Below are 23,426 nucleotides of genomic sequence, written 5' to 3'. Positions count from 1 at the left end.
TCTGATCATTCTCCTTTCATTTCTACTTGCCCTAGGAGGATATTCCCTAGTTTTGATGTACACCTGAATGTCATGATATCAGAGCTTGCCATCTATTTCTTCTTTAATTATAAAGCAGTATGCTTGTTCGTTCCTAGCCTTTATCTGTAATAGCTGCGTTATCTGTCCCTCCTCCATTTGAGTCATCATAACTAGGGTGGCTAAGGCATCAATGAATTGATTCTTGTCACGGCTCAGGTGAGTGAAGGAGATTTCTTCGAATTCCTTAATTAGCTTAAGGAGATACTTTTGGTGTGGGATCAGTTTTGGGTCTCTAGTCTGTCATTCTCCCTTGACTTGATAAATGATCAGAGCTGAATCCCCATACACCTCCAATTTCCTTATCTTCAATTCAATGGCAGCTTGTAAACCACTTATGCAGGCTTCGTACTCTACCACGTTGTTGGTACAATCAAACTTTAGCCTGATAGCTATCGAGAAATATTTCCCATCTGGGGTTATTAGCACCGCCCCAATCCCATTACCGGATAAATTAATCGCCCTGCCGAAATACATTTCCCACACATCATCTTGCCCCTCAGCATCGCTACTTATTGCATTAATATGCTCATTTGGGAATTCAAAATCCAAGGCCTCATAATCGTCAATTGGGTTTTTCGCCAGGAGATCTACTATCACGCTTCCTTTTACTACCTTTCTTGTCATATAGACAATGTTATGTTGAGAAAGTATGACCTGCCACTTCGCTATTATTCCAGGTATGAATGGGCTTTCGAACACATACTTAATTGGGTCCATCCTGGTATGAGCCACATTTTATGATTCAACATAGAGTGCTTGAGTCGATTTACTGTTCACGCCAATGCACAACAGGTCTTTTCCAAGAATGAGTACCTCGACTTGCATTCGTTGAATTTCTTGCTTAGATAATAAATGGCTCTTTCTTTTCTCCCAGTGTTGTCATGTTGCCTCAAAACACAACCCATTGAGCTCTGCTGAATTGCCATGTACAAAATTAACGGCCTGCCCATTGCTAGAGGAACTAATACAGGTGGGCTTGACAAATACTGTTTAATCTTTTCGAAGGCTTCCTGACAAGCTTTAGCCCACTTCGCGGTATTGTTCTTCTTGAGCAATTTGAAAATGGGCTCAGCCTTAGGGGGGAGATTAGAAATAAATATTGAAATATAGTTCAATTTTCTCAGGAAACTTTGCATATCCCTTTCCGTCTTCGAGGACGGCATTTTTTGAATGGCTCGGATTTTGTCTGGGTCTATTTCTATTTCTTTCTCACTGACTATAAATCCCATCAATTTTTTTTGATCTTGCCCCAAACACACACTTTGCCGGGTTTAGCTTTAGTCGATACTTTATGAGCTTTTCAAATACCTTTCTTAACACCTGTACATGGCTTTCAGTTCCTCTAGACTTAATAATCATATCATTTGCATAGACTTCTACTTCTTTATGCGTCATGTCATAGAATAATATGACCATGGCATGTTGATAGGTAGCTCCTGCATTCTTCAGTCTGAAGGGCATCACTCGGTAGCAAAATACTCCCCACTGGGTGATAAACGCAGTCTTCTCCTTGTCATCTTCATCCTCAAGATCTGATTATATTCTGAAGCTCCGTCAATACACGAGCATCTCCCCAATCATGCTGCATTATCCACCAGCATATCTATATGAGGGAGAGGAAAATCATCTTTGAAACTTGCCTTATTGAGGTCCCTATAGTCGATGAAAACTCTCACCCTACCATCCTTCTTCATCACTGGGACGATATTGGCTATCCACTCTGGATATTTCACCACCTCCAAGAATCTAACATCGTATTGCTTTTTAACTTCATCCCTAACCTTGAGTAACGTGTTATGGTTCATTCTTCTTAGTTTCTATTTTAATGGGGTTGTCCCAGGAATTAGGGGGATCTTATGTGTCACTCTTAGGGGATCCAGTCCTGGCAAGTTGTCATAGCTCCATGAGAACACGTCAATGAACTCTTTTAGCAGTTGGATCATGTCCTCTATCTCTTTGTTATTTATAATCTTGAGCTCCTTTTTATTCTCTTTAGTCCCTAAATTTAAGGTGCTCATCTCATCTCCACAGGGTACCAGAGTGGGTTCATTTACTTCCATTTGCTCTTTCACAGACTCTTCTTCAGAATTGCTTGTGTTAGTGGCAACTATGGGACTTTCAAAGTTAACATAGGGAATTTCAGAGTCAATTGAATTATTATGTCTCGATTGATCAATAGTCCTGAAGAAATGAAAATATAGTATATTAAAGAATGGAATTTATCAACGGTCTTTTAAAAGAATAAGTTGGACATAGAATTTGGAAAATGCGCTATTAATTCGTTAATGTTCTATTATAAGAAAAGGTCCATTTATAGAATCACACTTGTCACCATGGATGGAGTGATTAAGTGTTGGTAACAAAATATACTTTACTCAAAAAATAGCATAGGGATATCCTCGGCTTCCCAATTATCAAGCTCTTGGCCCTCTACGATCTGCAAAATCAGCATCTCGGGTATAGGATTTGGCTGTAGGACATTGATAGATAGCTCTGAGGAAGATTCTCCATCCTTTTCTTTTATAATTTCAATGATCGGCTTGATAAAAACATCTATAATTTTCGGGATATTTTTTATCTTCTTAAGTGATCTGTCAAATCTCTGATCCCGAAGCATGTTTCTCATCCAGAACCTTCCATTAGTGAGAGCATCCTCCTCATATCCTAACCCGGAGCGGCCATTTCTCTGAGTAGCCAATACAGGTTTGACAATCCCTTGCAATGTGGCACTTAATCACTTGCCTTCTTTGTAACCATTTCTCAGCATCACTTTTGTGACCATGGCTGCAGCTCCCCCATCATTCAAAGCGGTTCCTTGCAATTCAAGTGCTTGAAATGAACTCTCCAAGGATCATTCAGTTGCCTCTACGTAAGGAACTGATTGGGGCTTGGAAACTAGTATGGCTTCTTCTCCTCTCACCATGATGATTTTGCCATCCATGACATACTTGATCCTTTGGTGCAGAGTTGAGGGCACTGCGTTAGCTAAATGGATCCAGGGTCTTCCTAGCAGCATAGTGTATACTGGTTCAATATCCATCACCTGGAATGTAACATTAAAAGTGCATGCCCTAGTCTGAAGTGACAACTTGATGTCTCCCAATACATCTCTCTTTGTACCATCAAATGCTCTCACTATCATGGTACTTTGGCGTACAACAGATGAGTCAACTGGGAGTCTTGCCAAGGTTGCATTAGGCAAAACATTGAGTGCCGAGCCATTGTCAATTAAAACTTTAGCAACCATACATCCTTTACACTTGACTGTCACATGAAGAGCTTTGGTGTGCTTTAAGCCTGCTGGGTCTATTTCGTCTTCTGAGAAAGTGATGAAATTAGATACCTAGATTTATCCCACTATCTTCTCAAATTGCCCCGGTGAGATATCGGGAGTCACAAAGGCCTAGTTTAGAACCCTCTGTAAGGCATGATGATGCACCTCCGAGCTCAGTATTAATGACAACAAGGAGATTCTGGCAGGTGTCTTTCTTAACTGTTCAATCAAGTCATATTCACTCTACTTCATGATTTGCAATAATAATTCATCCTCTTCTTTCTTTTCACTGGACCCTCCTTTCTCAACCTCTGTGGCCCCTTCTTTCACATTCTCTGGTAACTGTCCCACCTTTACTTTCCCTATGTTCTTCTTTTTTGCTTTATTAGTACCGTAGCACCTCCCACTCCTAGTGATAAATTCTATCTCAAGCAGAGGTGGGTTATTGGTTGAAGCTAGTTTTAGTGCTGGCTAGGGAGCAGTATCATTGGAGGGGTGAGAGGGTCCCATGAAGGTCATTTTAAAATGGGCATAGTGGGTGAAACATGGTTTAGGGGTAGTGATGGGTTGAGTGTAGGCATGGTTGAGAGTAGGAGTGGAATTACTGCTGGATGCGCTTTGTGTAAAAACTTAAAAGTTACAATTCCAAGGAACGACATGGGTATTAGTGACTGAAAGTTGGAGTGGTGTCCTGATAACTGTCCTTGGTGGCACTGGTAGCGTCAGTGGGGTAGGAGCAGAGAAAACCATTCTTGGAGTAGAGCTTGAGATGTCTTCGCCATATCTGGCTGTATTCACTTCCCTTTCTTCTTTCAACTTTTGCTGACATCTCAAAATCTTGAGTGATAACATTCTGAGAACTTCTTCCTTAAATTCACGGCAGTTTTCCAACTCATGATCGCGTACTCCTTTATGGTAAGGACATCCCGGGCCAAACCGATCATTTTCAAAGTTGGATTCCCATGGGCTTATATGCCTCTCTTGCACCGCTATCATAAAAATTTCATTGAAGTATGGGCTCAACTGATTCATCTCCATAACCAAACCTTCATCCGAGGGTTTCACCATATTTACACCATTTCCCCTTCCTGTGTCATGGCTGGGTAATGGGTTTGTGGTCACGTTAGAAGCAGAACCATGTCCCTCAATTTTTAACCACTCGTTCCTCATCAAAGACTGTATCCTTTCTCAGAGTGCCCCACAGTGATCTGTTGAATGTCCAATAGCTCCGCCATGATATTCACATCTAGCATTTGCATCATACTACATTAGATATGGTGGTGCATAAGGTCTAGTGGGATGGGCACTATCTAATTGATACCCAATAAGTAACGGTAAATCTCGTTGAGTGGGAGAGGGAGGGGCAGGTCTGGATTCCTTGGCGGTCTCAGGCCTGGCTGAGAAGTAGGTGGTCTAAATGGAGCAGGTTGGGCAGGTGGTCTCGGATGATAGGTAGTTTGGGGTGGATACTGCGAGCGAGGAGGAGGATAATTTGAAAATGGTAGTGGATATTTGCCACCATAGGAAGGTGTGGGCAAAAATTTTTTTGAGGAGGGTGGGATGAATGAGCTTGTTTAGAAATGGAGTGTACATCCCCTTCTCTCCTTTTCTCGAAATTTATGGTATTCTTTGTGGAGCTTTCCCCTGCCACTTCTTGCAACCTCCCCAACCTGAGGTTCCCTTCAATTCTTTCTCCCATCTGGATGATATCAGAGAAGCTATTAGATGTATTCCCGATCATCAAATTAAAATATGGGGCCTTTAATGTCTCAATGAACAAAGAGCAGAGTTCACTATCTGTCACTAGAGGATAAACTTCAGCTGCTTTTTCCCTCCATCTTTGGGCGTATTCCTTAAATCCTTCTCCTTCCTTTTGTACCAAATTTTGAAGATCTCTACTTGTAGGGGCGATATCACAGTTGAATTTATATTGCTTAAGGAAAGCATCTGCCAGATCTTTCTAGGAGAGTAACTTAATCCTATCTAACTGCACACATTAGCATAATGCAGCTCCTTAAAGGCTTTCATGGAAGAAATGGACCAAGAGTCTATCATCTTCTGTAAGAGCTGACATTTTGGCTATGTAGGTGGCCAAGTGGATGCGAGGATCCGCTTTATCACTATACTTGTCAAATTCTGGGACTTTGAATTTCGACGGTACTCTTACATTTGGCACTAGTCTCAGAGAAGACACATCTACTGAGCCATACATATTTAATCCCTCGATGTCTCTTAGTCATTCTTCCAGAGCAGACAATTTCTCATTTTCTTTTTCCCTATTTTCTACCCTTGCTGTATATACTATTCCTCCGGTTGGAAGATTAGCCGTTGGGTAAACTGAAGGGACTGTCATCGAAGGGTGAAATTCTGCACATGGGATAGTCTGATGGTAAGAGATAGGCGGTTCATTGACTAGGAAAGTTGGATTGAGGGTTACTGCTGGGTCAGAAATGGGAGGTTGAAAGGTGAAAGAAGTTGAAGCTTGATCATGAAATCTTTGGACATGAGAGTCAGTTGTTGTTGTAGGTGGTAGATTTGGTTCTTGTGAAGGCCTGGTGGCTTTTTTATTTTGGAACATGTCTCTCATCATTTTTATCAGTTCTAAGACTTGTTCTTTTAATTTTGAGACCTGTCCTTGCAAGTTTTGTGCTTGTTCTTGCTTTTTCATTATCTTCTTCGTTCGAGATCTCGTTAAGTAAACTTTCTTTGGTGCAATAGTTGGCTCAGCTAGATTTGCCTTGCTGGGAGCAATATTGGTTTTTTATGGAGAAAATGTATTATTAATTTAAAATAATTTTTATCATAATTAATGTCCTAACTGGTTAAAGGATACGGAGACAAATAATTGCCAAAATGGTGTCTGCCAAAGGTAAATAGCGTCAACTTTATAATGGCATCGTTTGATAGTCCAACCATGAATGACGGGGCATATGCATGTCTATGATAGTTGTTCATGTAGCGCATACATCATTTCGCATAGCCCTAACTGGGATAAATTCCATGGGAGTTATGCTATTCATTCATGACTTCCAAAGACACAAAACATAATTTGACTAATCCACCAATTATTCATTTACTTGTCAAGCATACATAGTATTTGGCTATTGTCTAGGCTTAGGGAGACTTTTTAAGATACAATGACATTTCTTGAGGTATTCATAGAGTCTCTCTTCTTGTCTTGCAAGATCAAATATCTTTAAGGAGTATTCAGATTCTAGCAACAGCTCCTGTTTTCCCTGTGCTACCAACCTTTCTAGTCAGTCGATATTTCCTCATAGTTCTTGATGGAGGGTGGCTTGTCTCTCCTTTTCTTTCCTTTCCTTAGCACATTCTTTCAAAATGTCATTGATTAATTGTGCTTGCTCCTTAAGTTCAACCTTCTTCTTCTTGTTCTCTTGTTTGTATTCAACCACTAGTATCTTGTGGTATCCCAGCTCTTCTCGTAATTTGCTATTTTGTATCTCGGCCATTTTTATTGTGCTTTGGAGCAAGGCTTTCTCTTTTTCCCACTGGATTTTCTGTTCCTCATACTCTGCCTCAATTGCCATCATACCTTCTCTGAACCTTTTTACTTCCCTTTTTAAAATATGCTGTTCACTTTGGGCTAACTGATCTTCCAACTATTTTATGTGTTCCTTCAATTGTTGATTCTTTGAGGCCAAACCTTGGAGAGGAATAGCTGGCCCGGCACGAGCTTCTTCTAGGCAGACTCCTTTGTGGGATATACTATCCTCTGGTCCCGTTAGTTTGGGGACTTTACACCCTTTGTCCCTCTTGTCTCTCCAGATGGGATATTCCTCTGTCATGCTCAGCCCTTTAGGTGATCGTTCTATCAAAATTACCTTTTCCCAAGATTTGCATAGGATCTTCTGTTTGCCCTTTTTACCTGGTTCGTAATAGAAATGAGCTTTGTGAAATCCTCTGGTACAGGGAATAAACTGAGTCGAACCAAATTGTCTCATTACCATAGCTGGGAGATAACTTGTACATCCAGTTAGCCCTACTAAAGGTATGAAATGATAATCCCCTGTACTGAACAAGATGGATTGGCCAGTAGTCCATAACTTTCTCCAGTAATAGTTGTGGCTATTAAAACTTAGAATCTACTTTTACCATTGTCGCTCACTTTTCTCACTTATTGCTAACCTCAACATCTTCTCAATGATTGGCTGATTTGAAAACCAAGTTAAACCTTTAGTCTCCAGCGGGCAAACATGGCTTAGGATCTAAAGATACAACAACTGAAGGCAGCATTTAATGATCCCTTTACCCTGTTGTTGGCAATATGTCAGAGTCAAAAAGGTTTCAGCGAGGACGGCAGATGTTGGGTTGATATTCTGCTTTTCTACTGTCTAAAACAACTCCACCACACTTTGGGTTACAACTTTTGGAGGTCCTAGATCAATCCATAAATGCCCAGAGCTAATGTTGGCAAAGCCATATCCCATTTTTCATCCTGAATATGTTGGTACAAATATTTCTTAATGTAAGTCCAGGGCCACCCATGCGAACTGCTTTTAACAGCTTCCTTTGCTTTTGCTTCTTCTACCGGAGCTCTTATTATGTGCGCAAACTGCTTCCATATCAGCCTATGATCGAGATGAAGATAGATGTGGTTTTGAGCCACATAAGGGATCTTCAATAGTGCTTGATACTCCTCTATCGTTGGTGTTGTATCTATGTCATTAAAGGAGGAGACCCTATAGCTAGGGTTTTAGGTAGACAATATGGCTTTCAGTATAGAAACTTGTACTTTAACCCATGTCAAGGTGGTAATTTTTTCATACTTTCCCTCGAATTTTGCTTGGGCATGGGTGGGTAGTGATTTCCAACCATTCAATAAACCATCGAGACTAGCATTTCTGATTTCGACCTTATCAGGATTGAATGGGGGCAATAGGCGGACCTCTACTTTTACTTTCCTCGTCTGTAAAGATTTTGATTCATGGATCAATCTAGACCACTGTTGAGCATTTTGTTCTTGCTTTGAAATTTCTTCAGTCGACTGACTTGAAGATGCCATTTAAAGTTTTCTTTATCCTCTGCAAACGCCCAATTTATGACTCCTAAAAAAAACAAATCATGAAAATAGATGCATATTTTAGGTAATTTTGAATTACACTGCTAGAGCGATAATATCTGTACACCTGTCAAAGTAGGAAGGTGTTTAGATTATTCTGACAGTATGATTTAAAATTACCCTCATATTATGAGACAACTAGAAATACTTAAGCATAAATAGAGTAAAATAAAAGGCAGCACATCCCTTTTGTCCAAGAATAGAGGAGCCATAACACCCGGTGGGCGCTATCTAATTGGATGGTTTTACCCTTAAGGATGGTTTACTATGGTTTTCGACTAATGTGATGGTTTAGTTCGAGGTCTAGTTTTCTAAAGACACAGGTCCCCAAATTGTCCCTACTGTAAATAGTAGAGCCTCATTCCATTACCATGATACTAACGGGAAAAATCCACGGATATCACAATAAGTGAAACAAGTTCGAATCTGAGCAGAAGCTTCACGGATACTAACGGGGTAAAACCTATGGGTACTGCTACATGACTCCCTCCTACTTCCTAAAGGGTAAGAAAGCCCGAGTATAGGGCTAAAGTGTGTGAGGACATTGTGTAAGTGTCCAATGTGTGAAGGGGCATATCTCACCTCTTCCTTATTCAGAGGAATTTAAACGATGTTCGCTACAACACATAACAAGTCAAATAATTAAAATAAACAAAAGTCAGAAAGAATAGTAATAATCTAAATGTTAAGGCCTTTGATTTCGTAAGTTAAACCCCATAATTATCGATTTTAATTTACAAGAGCGCAAAATTAAATATGCTTTTGGACCTCTAAACCGGGATTAATTTTTAGCTTCCCCAGTGGAGTCGCTAAGCTGTCACAAGGGTTTTATGGTAGCAGGACGATTCTCATCGAAGTGGAAAAAGTGAGAAGTCGCCACTTTAATTTTAAAGGAAATTAAAGAAAACCATTTGTAAAAATAAAATTTACAAAAAAACCACTTCTAAAACAAAGATTCTAGGTTTGGGGTCCATGGACGGGTAGGGAAGGTGTTAGGCACCCCACCTCATCCCTCAATGAGGGTAAGCAAATTTAACGATGTGCTCTTCATAATTTAAGATCCATAATTTTTGTGGTTAGAATTATGATGTTGGACCCTATTATTGATAAAAGGAACGTTTAATATTTTACCATCTTGGGCTTCCCAAGAACACGAGTATATGGGATGGACTATAGTGAATTAATGTTGTATTTGTTTACTTAGTTATGTATTCGTTAAATTACTTCCTCCTCGAATTAGGACTCTAATTCTGAAGAGGTGTTATGTAACACCCTCCCTGACATCCATGTGACCGATCCTGGTCCGACGGTAGAAGAATGTTCGAAAATATTTAAACTAAAGTGAGAGACCATAATTAACTCAAATATTAATAATAAAAATTTGGTAAAAATTTTAGAAATAAAATACAACTTGCCCTAGCGGCAACTAACGGAGAAAGTTAGGATGAACGAGGAGCGAGCCCTAGACAGAAAAATTCATAAAATAAGTCATTGAGGTCCCTATAGTATTAGAATGCCAAGAAAATACCTAGAAAAATTTTTCAATTTTGACCCGTTAAGCCAAAGCGGGGCATTTTGGTCATTTCGCCTTGGAGGTGATTTTTAAATAATTATTATGACATAAAATATGAATTAATGTTGATGAAAAACTAATTTAAAGTTAGTAGAATAGAAAAGAAAAGAAATTGAATGAAAACTTGAATTATGACATCATAATGATGTCATCAAAAAGGCCTCCACCAATCACACTTTAACAAGCACTCTTAAACCACTTAAAAAGGAAAGAAATGAGTTAAAAATTAAACAATTTTTCTGCTCTTCTTCTCCAAATTTCGCAGCCCTCTCCCTCACCTCTCTCAACCTCCATGAAAGCCTCCTTGTAAGCTTGATTTCTCCCTTCATCCCACCATAAAACCCCACCTTCCTTTCACAAAAATTGGTCATCACAATTTGTAAAATACTTGGGCAGCAAAAAGAAGTGAAAATAAAGAAGTTTTTTTCAAGCTTGGATTGGCATACAACAAGGTTAGTGCACATATATACTTAAATCTCCTTTATTCCATGTTAAAGCCTTAAAGTGAGTAAGAATTTGTAACTTAAATGAATGAAATTTATGTTTATGCATGCCTTGAATTTCGGCAGCCCTAAGGAAGGAACAATGATGGAGTGTTTTTGATGGTTTTAATGGACTTAGAATGAATTAGAGATTATGTTTAAGCTATATATCTACATAGATAATGAATTTAACTAAGGTGTATGGGTAAATTGAAATGGAAACTAGGGTTTTGAGGGTGAAAATGTGGACTTGGCTTATGAAATTGTTAAAGGACATTCTAATGGTCAATTAGTGACCATTTGAGGAAATTTGACCATAATATGGACTGAAAAATAGCATGGCAAAGTGAATGACTATGCTGCCTAGGGACAGCAGCAATGGACTGAGATTTGACATGAAACTAGGCTTATAATGGCACATTTTTGCTGAAAAAACCATGCCCAAAAGACCAAAGCAAGAGGACCAAAAGTTGGCCCAAATCCGGATACCTTGCAACAGCACCTGCAGAAATGACCAAATGAACAGTAACTGTTTATTTGGCCATAACTCACTGTAGATTTGGTCAATTGACCTGAAATTTTTACAGCAATAATTTAAGACATAGAAAAACAACTTTCATGAAGGAACCTACCCCAAATTATGACCAGAACCAATTCAAAAATGCAATCACATATGGTAATTCTGCAGTTTTGTCAATCCGGCCAGCTGTGGTCTTTGGGCCATATCTGGAGCTACAAAACTCCAAATGGAGTGATTCAAAAAAGGAAATTCAACTAGACAAAATAAGGAACAACTTTTATGTTTGCCATTTCTACAAATTAACTTAAGCTTCAAAAACTGAAATTTCTGCCCTCTTAGATTTAAGTTTAGAAATTGTAATGGTGACCAATTCCAACAAGTTTTAAAAGCAAAATGTGGTATGTTGGGAGTGCCAAAGCCAATGTGCATATTTTCTATCCAAAAGTCAACATTTTTGTTGACCAATGAGGTGAATAGTGACACCAAAAATTGAAATTCATAAATTGAAGAATTTAAAAGTTTCAAATGCCTTAGTATACCTAACAAGATTGGTTTGGATAGTTTGGCATGCCAATAGGTTTTCGATTAGCGATGCACATGGCAATATGCCATTTCGTGATTTTATGGCATTGAGACTTGGCCTTGTGCTCGATATTATTTACACTTTGTTAGCTGTCTGCACACACCAGAGATGCATATGTGATACCTAGTGCCAGTTTACCCGTTTATCTAGTCCAGTCATCTAGTGTAGGTTACTTGGGGCAACCAAATGAATAAAAGTGGACAAAGTTAATGAAATAATGGATATACCAATACCAAATAAAGAAATCATACACATTCTATACATACTTACTTTCTGCTATTTCTTTTATTATATTATTGCACCACTAAGCATTATTGCTTAGCCCGTTGCTTTTGCCACGCTGGTCACCTCAACTTTTGCAGCATTGGTAGGACACTAGGTGTCATTTTGATATTTTGTAACTAATTTTTACTTTCTCATATGTATTTGAACTTATGTAATGTATTTTGATGTTCATGTAAATAATGAAAGTTATGGTTATGAATGCAAAATTTAAGCAGTTATTTATTGTTGTATATGAGCCTTATTTGAGAGGGATGGTTGAGCACTGAAAAGGTTGTTGAGAAAATTGAAAATTGTTGAGATTTTGGATATTGGAGTTTGAGATGATTGAATACAAATATTGGAAGTGTTTTTATCCATTTTTAGCCTGCCGCCTTGATTTTCTTTAAAATTTTCGGAACCTCAAATAAATGATAATTTCAATAAATGACTTAAATAAATTATATTTCACAAGTTATATTCAAAATTATGATGAAAATTAATTAGGATAAAATAGAGTGTGTGGCATAGCTTTGTCACATGTTATTCTGTCTCTAAAGATTCATAATGGATGAGGAGGACTATCGGCTCACACATTATGTATCTCATCATTGGCATTCAAATAATTAAGGGTGCGGTGTGTATAATGGATATATGAGAACTGATATGGGTATAGATTTTCATCCCTTCTAATTAGGACTCTAATTCAAAAGAGATGTGTTAATTAAAACATAGAGAATTTCCTTCATGAATGAGGACTCTCAGTTAATGAAAAGCAGTCTCATTATCGGCATAATTAGCAGCAAGACCCTTACCCATATTGTTTCATCTTATACGATTTAATGTTTTAGAACTATAGTATTTTTTTGATTAAGCCGAACTAAAGAGAGAACTCTCCCTTCATAATATGAGGACCTTGAGAAGGACTCTCCACTAGGTCTCAATATAAGATTCGAGGTTCTTGGAAGGACTCTCCTACGAACCGATTACTAGAATGTATATAAATTTTGTCTGTAATATCCTAAAAAAATGTCAGGGTTGGCAATGAAAGGACTCTTTCCTGATCTCCCTAATTTAATACTGAACAGTTCCATAAAATGTGAAACTATGAGAATTTTAGGAAAGGACTGTCTCCTGATCCTTCTATTTTTTACCGAACAATTTTATAAGAAGTATAATTATGGGAATCCAAAAAAAGGACTCTCTCCCGATCCCCTTAATTTAATACTGAAGAATTTTTAAAACTACAGAAATTTCAGGAAAGGACTCTCTCCCGATCCCTCTATTTTACATCGAACAGTTTTATATGATGTATAACTATGGGAACCTAAGAATGGGCTATCTCCCGATCCCTCTGTTTTAATACTGAATAATTTTTAAAAACTACGAGAATTCTAGGAAAGGACTCACTCCTGATCCCTGTGTTTTGAACAGTGAGTTTTAAAATCGCGAATGTTAAGCCAAACTCTTTATTATCTGAACCTTCTTAGTTTTTAATCTCATAACTTATGTTTGGAGCTTGTCTTGGTTTTCGACTTCATAACTTGTGGTCCGAGCTTGTCTCGATTTCCCATCTCGTAACTTATTTGTCCGAACTTACCTAGATTTTTGATCTCCTATTAATTGCCTGAACCTTTATACACCTACCTGAACTAAGTTTATTCATCCCAATTATTTTCCCTTTTAACCAGATCGAAACTCTCATTATCATCACTTTGATCTATACTCCTTACAGCACTTACAAAATTCTAGCAACTTTTTATATCATCTGAACTTTTATCCTTGTACCAAAAAAGATAAAAATAAAGATAAAGACAAAAATAAAATTCTTTAAGGTGACACAGACGTCACAATAGAAAGCCAAAGGTGGTATTTGTGAGATAAGTTAAACTGATGCTATCCTATCCTGAAAGTTTGGCATGACATGGTATCTTGAAAGTTCTTACATCGTGAACACAGATTAGTTATATTTGGAGAATGATAGGTTAAAACGCTTACCGTGGAGAGCTGAAGTGATGGGAAGGCCAATATTGAGGTCCCGCAAAGCTGAAAATGCTAAGGCTAGGATGACTAAGCGACTTGACCTACCAGAGATGATGCAAACAAGATCTTAATGACGAACAGAGATTGGTCCTTTGAGACGGTGCACGAGTACTGAGTATATGGATTGCTATATTAGTAGCTTTAGTGATAAGATCCTTTAGAAAACTTGTTTCTAAAGTCTCTAGAAAACTTAAGAGCTTCAGAATGAAGGCAACAAAGCTATAGCAATATTTAAATTCAGAGATTTTCCCAGTATAGTGATCCTCTTTTTTTTTTTCTACAGTATTGCATGCAGGTATTTGTAACACCCCTATTTGTATAGCCCGGTATATTTCACTGTTCCGGTGACCGGAGTCGGTCCGGACAATTAAGGGGATGAGAACCATACTTAAGACAACTAGAGAAGCCATAAATACAAATAATTAGTAATGTTCAATTAGTTAAGTATAAATAAGAAAAACAGAACATAAGAGGTTAAACGAGCCGAGAGTCACAGCGATGGGCGACCTCCTCGGGAACGATTGCGAAGTCATTTTAAACTCAAATTTCGAATCAGAAATGTGCGCCATGTCCTTAGGACCCTTATGAACACAAAGTGGAAAAGAGAAAATCACGAAAAAGAACTTAAGCTACCAAATAATTAGGTCGTGAGCCGAAGAAATATGGAATTATTTGCAAACCGATGAACTGCGAGGGGCAATTTGGTCAATTGACCACGAGAGTCGACTCGACCTAATCACAAATAAAATCAGAGAAAAGAAAATTTCAGAATCGAGAATTAAATTAAAGAACTAATAGAAAAATAGAAAAAAAAGAGAAAAATGAAAAAGTAAAAAGGTGATGACATCATGCATGACCTCATGCATGATGCCATAAATAAATTAATTAATTTAATTATTAATTTAGATTTTGTGGTCTTCCATAACCTAAAATAAATAAAGAAAAGAAAAGAAAAAAAAAACATTATTTGGTCATCTTCCATCTCCCTTGCCGCCTCACTCTCTCCTTCATTTCACCATTTTTAATCTTCCATTAAAGCTTGCACTCAAGCTTTAATTTGTTCACTTACCCTTCATAAATCCCATAAAAACCTTACTAGAGCTTGTAATCTCAACTTAAAAAGAAGATTGAAAGAAGAAAGGAGAACAAAAGATTGAGATTTGAGGATCTAAGCAAAGGTTAGTCTCTTAACTATCAATTAGTTAATTAAATGCATTATTAGTTGTTGAAATGAGCTTAGAAATTAATGAAATGAAATAAAAATATGGGGTGAGGACCATTACTGAAATTTTGGCCTGTTGAAGGGGAGCATGATCTTGTATGGTTTGATGGATTTAAATGAGTTTATGGACCTCCATTAGTTGATTGAATATGGATGAAAGCTTTGAATTTAGTTAATTGCAACAATTAAGTGAATTAGGGTTTTGGGACTTAGGGTTTGTGAACCAAAAATGTAAGAAATGAGTAAATGGCATGTTTGACCTATTGTGAAGTGAAAAATGGTCAATTATGACCAAATGAGTTGTGTGGGAATGGTAGGAAATTAAGTTAAATTCGGAGGTTGTATGCTCATGCTGCCAAGTCAACTTTGAAGGACCAAAACTGAAATTTTATAAGTCCAATTGATATGGTACCAATTGGGAATGAAAATAGACATAAAATGACACTATTTTCATTTAGGAACCATGCCCAAAAAGTGACCAAAACTTAGTGAACCAATTGACCAAAGTTGGATAAGAGCAGTCACATCAGATAAACTGACCAAATGAACAGTGTTTGTTCATTTGGTCATAACTCGAGTTAGATAGGTCAAAATGACCTGAAAATTCACCAGAGGTTAGATGAGATATAGACCTAAAACTTTCATGAAGAACACAAGTCCAAATTCTGTCAGCAACCAAGCCATTTGGCCACCCCAAGTTGGTGACCCAAATCTGCCAACACCAAAATTTGCCCAGAAAATCTGGGTTGTTTCCAATCCGGCAGCCCTAGTTCAAATGGCCATAACTTGTTCTACAAAACTCCAATAGGGGTGATCCAAAAATGAGAATAAACTTAAGACAATAAGGAACATTTTCTATGAAGGAAGGTTTGCCAAATTCTAACAGTAGATTGACCAATGGAACAGTGCAACTAGGAGCACCAAAACTGAAAATTTGACAATTTGGCCAAAAGGATTTAAGCTTTGAGAAAATGACCAAAACCAACAAATTTAATGACCAAAATGTGGTATGTGGGTGAAGTTAGAGTTCCCATACCTATTAAGCCTTAAAAAGTCAACAATTTGACTTGAATAGTATAGTGAATAGTAACCCAAAACACAAAAATTTCGAGAACGTCGAATTTAGCACGTTAGAGCTAAGTAAAAGTGAAGTTAAATTTATTTTTGGATTTATGCTAAGTTATGGTACTGAAACACTGTGAAATTGTGTGTTTCAGCTGAAAAAGACTTGGAAGCTCTGAGAGACTGAGTCAAGGCCTAAAGGCGACTCACGTCAGGTCTGTGCACAGTAATTTTTATTTGAATATATGATTCTTGAAAATTTGATTTTTCTTGAGTTAATTACGAATTGTGTTGCCATTTATGATTGTGAATATGACTTTGAAAATTTATCAGATTTCCAATGAATTATTTGAATAAATTGTTTTGAATTGATTTTATGTTCACACTTAGCATGACAGTATCATATTATTCCTCCTCCATTTATGGGGTTGAGATAGTTTATTTTCCTCCCTCTCTGGCTTGCAAGTTGAGGTTGAGATCGGATGAGTACTGATTAGCTAGTTAGCCACCTCCCTCATTGATTTCGATTAATGGGGTTGTAGATTGCTTTGTCGTGGTGTACAACACGGCATTGATCGGAAATTTTGTGTCATGGCTTAAGTTGTGTATGATTTTGGCAACACTGTGTTTAATGAATTATTTGACTAAATGGTGTTATTATGAGCTTTGATATTTGTGAAATGTGATTGAAAAATATTTAAATTGTGTTTTGATAATGAATGATTATGTATCGTATTTTAAATTTTTATTGTGCACCACTGAGTATTTTTATACTCAGCGATAGCTTATTTTGCTGTCGCAGATAAGAGCAATTTGAAAGCAGCAGAGTGAGCTGCTATCGAATTGTGGACCACATCGATCATTTTGTACGGGTATTATTTTATACCCTTGTAGATAATTTTGATGTAAATATAGAAATGTTGTACGTATCAATGTAAGTTGAGCAGTTGTAAATAAATTGTAATAATATTATTTTGGATTTCCTTCTGTAAATTTAATATTTGTACATGTGAATTTCATGTTTTATGCCTCGTGAATGAAGTATCAAATATTTTGAGATGATGAATTTTGATTTGTATTGTGAAATTACTTTGAAGTGATTTGAATTGAGATGATTGAGATTTATTGGAGGTTGGGAGTTGTGAAAAATTTTTGGAAGTGTTTTTTCTCAGGTATTTGAAGAACTGTTTTCTCCAATTACAAACGAAACTCTGTCAAAATTTTAATAAAATTTGCGGCAAAATTTAAATGAACAAAATTTTTTACTAGTATTTAAACTTTGAATAAATGGTTTTTAATTCCTACCAAAATGCTAACCACCTTCAAAATGTAAAAAAATTGTTTTAAAATCCCTTGTAGGGTACTTAATGAGTTATCGGTAGGTGAAGTTCGGTAGTTCATTAAGTATTCTACGGGATCATGTTATGCCTTATGGAGGGGTAAGGTGTGACATGTTTTAGTGGTATCAGAGCATGGTTTTTGAATAACTTTTGACTATGTGTATGAACATTTTATTGATAAGTACAACTGCTCAAGTGTCTTTAATTAATACATATGACGTATTTACATTATGAATATGCACTAACGGAGGTCAACCTCCTTGTGTTTGATCTCAGGAAGTAGAAAATTTGGGAAAACGGAATGGAAGGAGGAGATCATTCCGAAGAACAATATGTTGAGGCTGAGGTTCAAGGGGAAGCCCCAGCACTCCAGAACGTGAGTGGGTCAGCCACTCCAGCTCCTGCTCCAGCACCGCAGTTTCCTGCTCAATTTGTACAGCAGATGGCTGCGTTCTTCCAGCAAATGGCGGGTAATGTGCCACCCCAAGCTCAAATGCCAGTATCTGTAGCACAACCACAGCCCTCAGCTCAGCAGTATGAAAAATTGATGAAATTTGGGGCCACCGAGTTTAAAGGCACTGTGGATCCACTGGAGGCAGAACAGTGGTTGGAAAGAATGGAACGAGTTTTCAGAAAACTGCAGTGTACGAAAGAGATGAAGTTCGAGTATTCTGTTTCCTTGTTGCAAGGAGATGCGTATGAATGGTGGAAGACCATCCCCCACAGCCTAGTAGAACCTCCAGTCCTTACTTGGTTAGACTTTTCGAGGGAGTTTCGACAGAAATGGGTTCCCGATGCATATGTGGACATGAAGTTGCAAGAATTCCTAAGTTTGAAACAAGGGGACCGAACCATAGCAGAATATGAGAGAGACTTCTCAAGGCTAAGCCACTATACTGGAAGCTAAGTCTCCACCCCCAGAGACAGATGCAAGAGGTTTGAGTCCGGATTAAGGCCGAATTTGAGAATGCAAGTCGTGGATTTCAGACATCAGAATTTTGTTGAATTGATCTCACAGGCCCTGGAACTGGAAAGGATAGAATCAGAAGGGGCAGTGAAGAAGGGTACACAAGAAAAAGATAAGACTGAAAAGACTACTGGACAAGCATCTGAAAGTGGTTCTGGTAAGAGGAAACAGTTTGGGGGATCCAGCTCCCGTAGATCCGGCAGAGGCAGATTTTCTGGCCAAAGACCACACCGGTCTGGTCAGTCGACCCAACAAGCTTCTCGAGGATCTCTATCAGTACGACAGTGTGAAACTTGTGGGAGAACTCATGGTGGGGTTTGTTTCAAGGCCACCGGTGCATGTTTTAATTGTGGAGGGAGCAGAAATTTTGCTAAGGATTGCACTAGTCCGTGCCGGTCTGGATCTTTTGCTACATCCGAAGGATCAGCCCAAGTCTCTGCACCTAGAGGGTCACAGTTAGCTGCTAGAGATAGAGGCAGAGGTAGGGGTCCTAGTAACACCCCTGGAAGTCAAAGCACTGTTAATCAGCCAGTACCCAGTGGCACACCAGTCAGAGTGTATACCATGCGTCAGAGGGAGCAGGCTGAAACATCAGACGTTGTAGCTGGTAATTTCTCCATCCTTGACCAAGATGTGCATGTGTTATTTGATCCTGGCTCCACACATTCGTATGTTAGTGCCAGTGTGATGTGTTCTACTGCTATTCAGTGTGTACCAATGGACTATGATGTGCTAGTAACTAGTCCATTAGGCCAGGAAGTCAGGGTAAATAGGCTATATAGGGACTGTCCTTTGGTGATCCAAGGACACACTTTTTTGTCTGATTTAATTGAAATGCCCTTCAGAGATTATGACATTATCTTGGGCATGGATTGGTTAGCCAGGCATCATGCGATGATTGACTGTAGACTGAAGACAGTCACTTTTGGTCTTCCTCAGTATGGTGATGTAGTAATACACGGGGAGAGGCAGTTATTGCCTTCAAACATCATTTCAGCTGCACTGGCCAGAAAAATGATTAGGAAAGGGTGTGAGGCGTACTTGGCACATGTGATAGACACCCAAGTGGGGAGTCCAGTACTAAAGGACATTCCTACTGTATGTGACTTTCCGGATGTATTTCCTGATGAATTGCCAGGATTACCTCCAGAAAGAGAAGTGCAGTTTGAAATTGATGTTATGCCTAGTGTGGACCCAATTTCCATAACACCGTACAGAATGGCACCAGCAGAACTAAAGGAATTGAAAGTACAGTTGCAAGAGTTGCTTGATAAGGGCTATATTCGCCCAAGTGTGTCACCTTGGGGAGCGCCAGTGTTGTTTGTTAAGAAGAAAGATGGCACTCTCCGGTTATGCATTGACTATCGGCAGTTGAATAAGGTGACAATAAAGAACAGATACCCATTGCCCCGCATTGATGACTTATTTGATCAGTTGAGAGGTGCAACTGTGTTCTCCAAAATTGACCTGAGATCAGGCTATTATCAATTGAAAGTACAAGAGCAGAGTATTCCTAAAACTGCCTTCAGAACCCACTATGGCCATTATGAGTTCTTGGTCATGCCATTCGGGTTAACTAATGCTCCGGCTGCTTTTATGGATCTGATGAACAATATCTTCAGACCATACCTCGACCAGTTTGTTGTGGTATTTATCGATGATATATTAGTCTATTCGAGGAATGCAGAAGAGCATGATAAACATCTGCGAATTATACTGCAGACTTTGAGGGAGAAACAGCTATACGCCAAATTGTCGAAATGTGAATTTTGGATGAAGGAGATATGCTTTTTGGGGCATATAGTATCAGCAGAGGGTATTAAGGTAGATCCTAGCAAGATTGAAGCTGTCCTTAATTGGAAGCCACCCAGAAATGTCACAGAGATTCGCAGTTTTCTGGGGTTAGCTGGATACTACCGTCGATTTGTGAAGGGATTCTCCATGTTGGCATCTCCATTGACCAAGCTACTTAGAAAGGATGTGAAATTTCAGTGGACGGACAAATGGCAGCAAAGTTTTGATGAATTGATGAGATGTTTGACAAAGGCTCCAGTCCTGACTTTACCTATACCGGGTAAAGAATATACAGTTTACAGCGATGCTTCTCACAATGGATTAGGTTGTGTGTTGATGCAAGATCGAAATGTCATTGCCTATGCATCACGCTAGCTGAAACCGCATGAGAGAAATTATCCGACACATGACTTGGAGCTTGCAGCCATTGTGTTTGCTCTTAAGATCAGGAGACATTATTTGTATGGGGAGAAGTGTTACATCTATACAAATCATAAGAGTTTGAAGTATTTGGGCACCCAAAAAGAGCTTAATTTGAGACAGAGGAGATGGTTAGAGTTGATAAAAGACTATGATTGTCTGATAGACTATCAGCCAGGGAAAGCTAATGTTGTGGCTGACGCCCTAAGTCATAAGACTATGGCAAGTCTACAGGTTACTCCTTTGTCTTTGGTACATGAGTTGAGATCATTACATGCCAGTTTAGAGATTAATAATGAGGGGCAGACAGCAGTTGCATGGCATGTACAACCAGTGTTGATTGATCAGATCAGGATGGCTGCTCAGAATGATGAAAAGTATCAGAAGCTGTTGGAAGAAGTCCGGCAGGGCAAGAAACCAGAGTTCTCAATTATAGATGATGGGTTACTTGTAACACCTCCCGGTAACTACTCCGTACATTCTACTGTTCCGGTGACCGGTGTCGGTCCGGACAGCTAGAACGTCCGAAAAAATATTTAAACTAAAGTCAGGAACCATAAATAACTTAAATATTAATAAGAAAAATTTAGTAAAAATTTTAGAAATAAAATACAATCGAGTTAAATGAGCCGGTGCTCAAGCGATGGGTAACCAGAGGGAAGTTGCGGTTTTCGCAACGAGGAGCCCTAGACCCAGGGAAAAAATTATAAAATAATTTTTGGGACTCCAGAGAAGGGTTATTGAGGTTCCCATGGCATTAGAATGCCAAGAAAATACCTAGAAAAATTTTTCAATCGGTACAGACAATTTTGGCCCGTTGAGCCAAACAGAGGGCATTTTGGTCATTTCGCCTTCAGAGGTGATTTTTGGCCGATTTGTCCAGTTAAGTAAATAATTAATATGACATAAAATATGAATAAACATTACTAGAAATTAAATTGGAAATGAGTAGTGGAGAAAAGAAAAGAAAAATCAAATAAAGCAATTTGTGATATCATAGTGATGTCATTTATAAATTACCAACCAATCACAAGCTAATAAGCTTTCTTAAATACTTAAAAGAGACAAAACAAAGACCAAAACAATTAAAAATCCAGCAGCCATCATCCTCCCCAAAGGCAGCCGAAACCTTGCCCTAGACCTAATCCTCCATTAACACTTCCATAAGCTTTCCATTCCACTAAGTCTCACCCTAAATCCTCATACTCCATTCACTAAAATTTATCCTAGCACCTTGCATAATCTTTTGGAAGCCAAGAAGAAGAAAGAAAGTGAAGATTAAACTTGGGAAAAATCTGCCACTTAAAGGTTAGTGCACATATATACTTAAATCTCCTTTATTCCATGTTAAAGCCTTAAAGTGAGTAAGAATTTGTAACTTAAATGAATGAAATTTATGTTTATGCATGCCTTGAATTTCGGCAGCCCTAAGGAAGGAACAATGATGGAGTGTTTTTGATGGTTTTAATGGACTTAGAATGAATTAGAGATTATGTTTAAGCTATATATCTACATAGATAATGAATTAGTGTGCTTAACTAAGGTGTATGGGTAAATTGAAATGAAAACTAGGGTTTTGAAGGTGAAAATGTGACTTGGCTTACGAAATTGTTAGAGAACATTTTAATGGTCAATTAGTGACCATTTTAGGTAAGTTGACCATGATATGGATTGAAAAATAGCATGGCAAAGTGAATGACTATGCTGCCTAGGGACAGCAGCAATGGTGACTGAGATTCCAGTCCAATTAGATAGCCATAACTTTGGCTGTGTTGGTCCAATTGGTGTTTGGCCAATTGGACATGAAACTAGGCTTATAATGGCACATTTTTGCTGAAGAAACCAAGCCCAAAAGACCAAAGCAAGAGGACCAAAGGTACTCTGCCGGATTTTCTTTAAAATTTTCGGAACCTCAAATAAATAATAATTTTGATAAATGGCTTAAATAAATTATATTTCATAAACTAAATCCAAAACTACGACAACAATTAATTAATGTAAAAAAAAATAGAGTGTGCCGGTACACCGTGTGACATTACTTACTCGGATATACTGTATACGGGTATGGGGTGTCACATTACTGCTACACCAGGGCAGAATGTGTGTTCCTAATGATGTTAAATTGAGGCAGATCATTTTGAAGGAAGCACACGAGTCTCCTTTTGCCATGCACCCTGGTGGTACAAAAATGTATAGAGGGCTAAAGGAGCATTACTGGTGGATGGGTTTAAAAAGAGATGTGGCAGAGTTTGTATCCAAATGCCTGACTTGTTAGCAAGTAAAGGCAGAGCATCAAGTATCAACTGGGTTATTACATCCACTACCAGTGCCAGAATGGAAATGGGAAAGAATAACTATGGATTTTGTAATGGGACTTCCGAGGACACAGAAAAGTCATGATGGAGTGTGGGTCATTGTCGACAGATTGACTAAGTCTGCTCATTTTCTGCCAATCCGAATGGACTACAGTTTAGACAGATTGGCCAGGTTGTACATTGAGGAGATTGTGAGACTTCATGGAGTGCCAGTATCTATCGTATCAGACAGAGATCCTAGGTTCACTTCTAGATTCTGGGGTAGTCTTCAGAGAGCCCTAGGAACTAGATTGAACTTCAGTACTGCATTCCACCCACAGACAGATGGCCAGTCTGAGAGGGTAATTCAGATCTTAGAGGATATGCTATGGGCTTGTGTGATTGAGTTTGAGGGTAGTTGGGATACACA

General features: G+C 38.4%; 1 protein-coding gene across 1 annotated transcript; it reads right to left on the bottom strand.

Annotated features, from left to right (window-relative positions):
* Positions 1-321: 321 nt before the first annotated feature.
* LOC131178343 (uncharacterized) lies at positions 322-1,244 on the bottom strand. Its single transcript, XM_058143301.1, has 2 exons — positions 895-1,244; positions 322-799 (listed from the first exon to the last, which is right to left on the bottom strand). Exons 1-2 carry the CDS (start codon positions 1,242-1,244, stop codon positions 322-324), a joined length of 828 nt encoding a protein of 275 aa, XP_057999284.1.
* Between the last annotated feature and the right edge of the window lie 22,182 nt (positions 1,245-23,426).

This window comes from Hevea brasiliensis, chromosome 3, assembly GCF_030052815.1.
Source record: "Hevea brasiliensis isolate MT/VB/25A 57/8 chromosome 3, ASM3005281v1, whole genome shotgun sequence".
NCBI classification, from domain to species: domain Eukaryota; kingdom Viridiplantae; phylum Streptophyta; class Magnoliopsida; order Malpighiales; family Euphorbiaceae; genus Hevea; species Hevea brasiliensis.
Note: the sequence above shows the minus strand (reverse complement) of the source record. Positions and strands in the feature narration are given on the sequence as shown.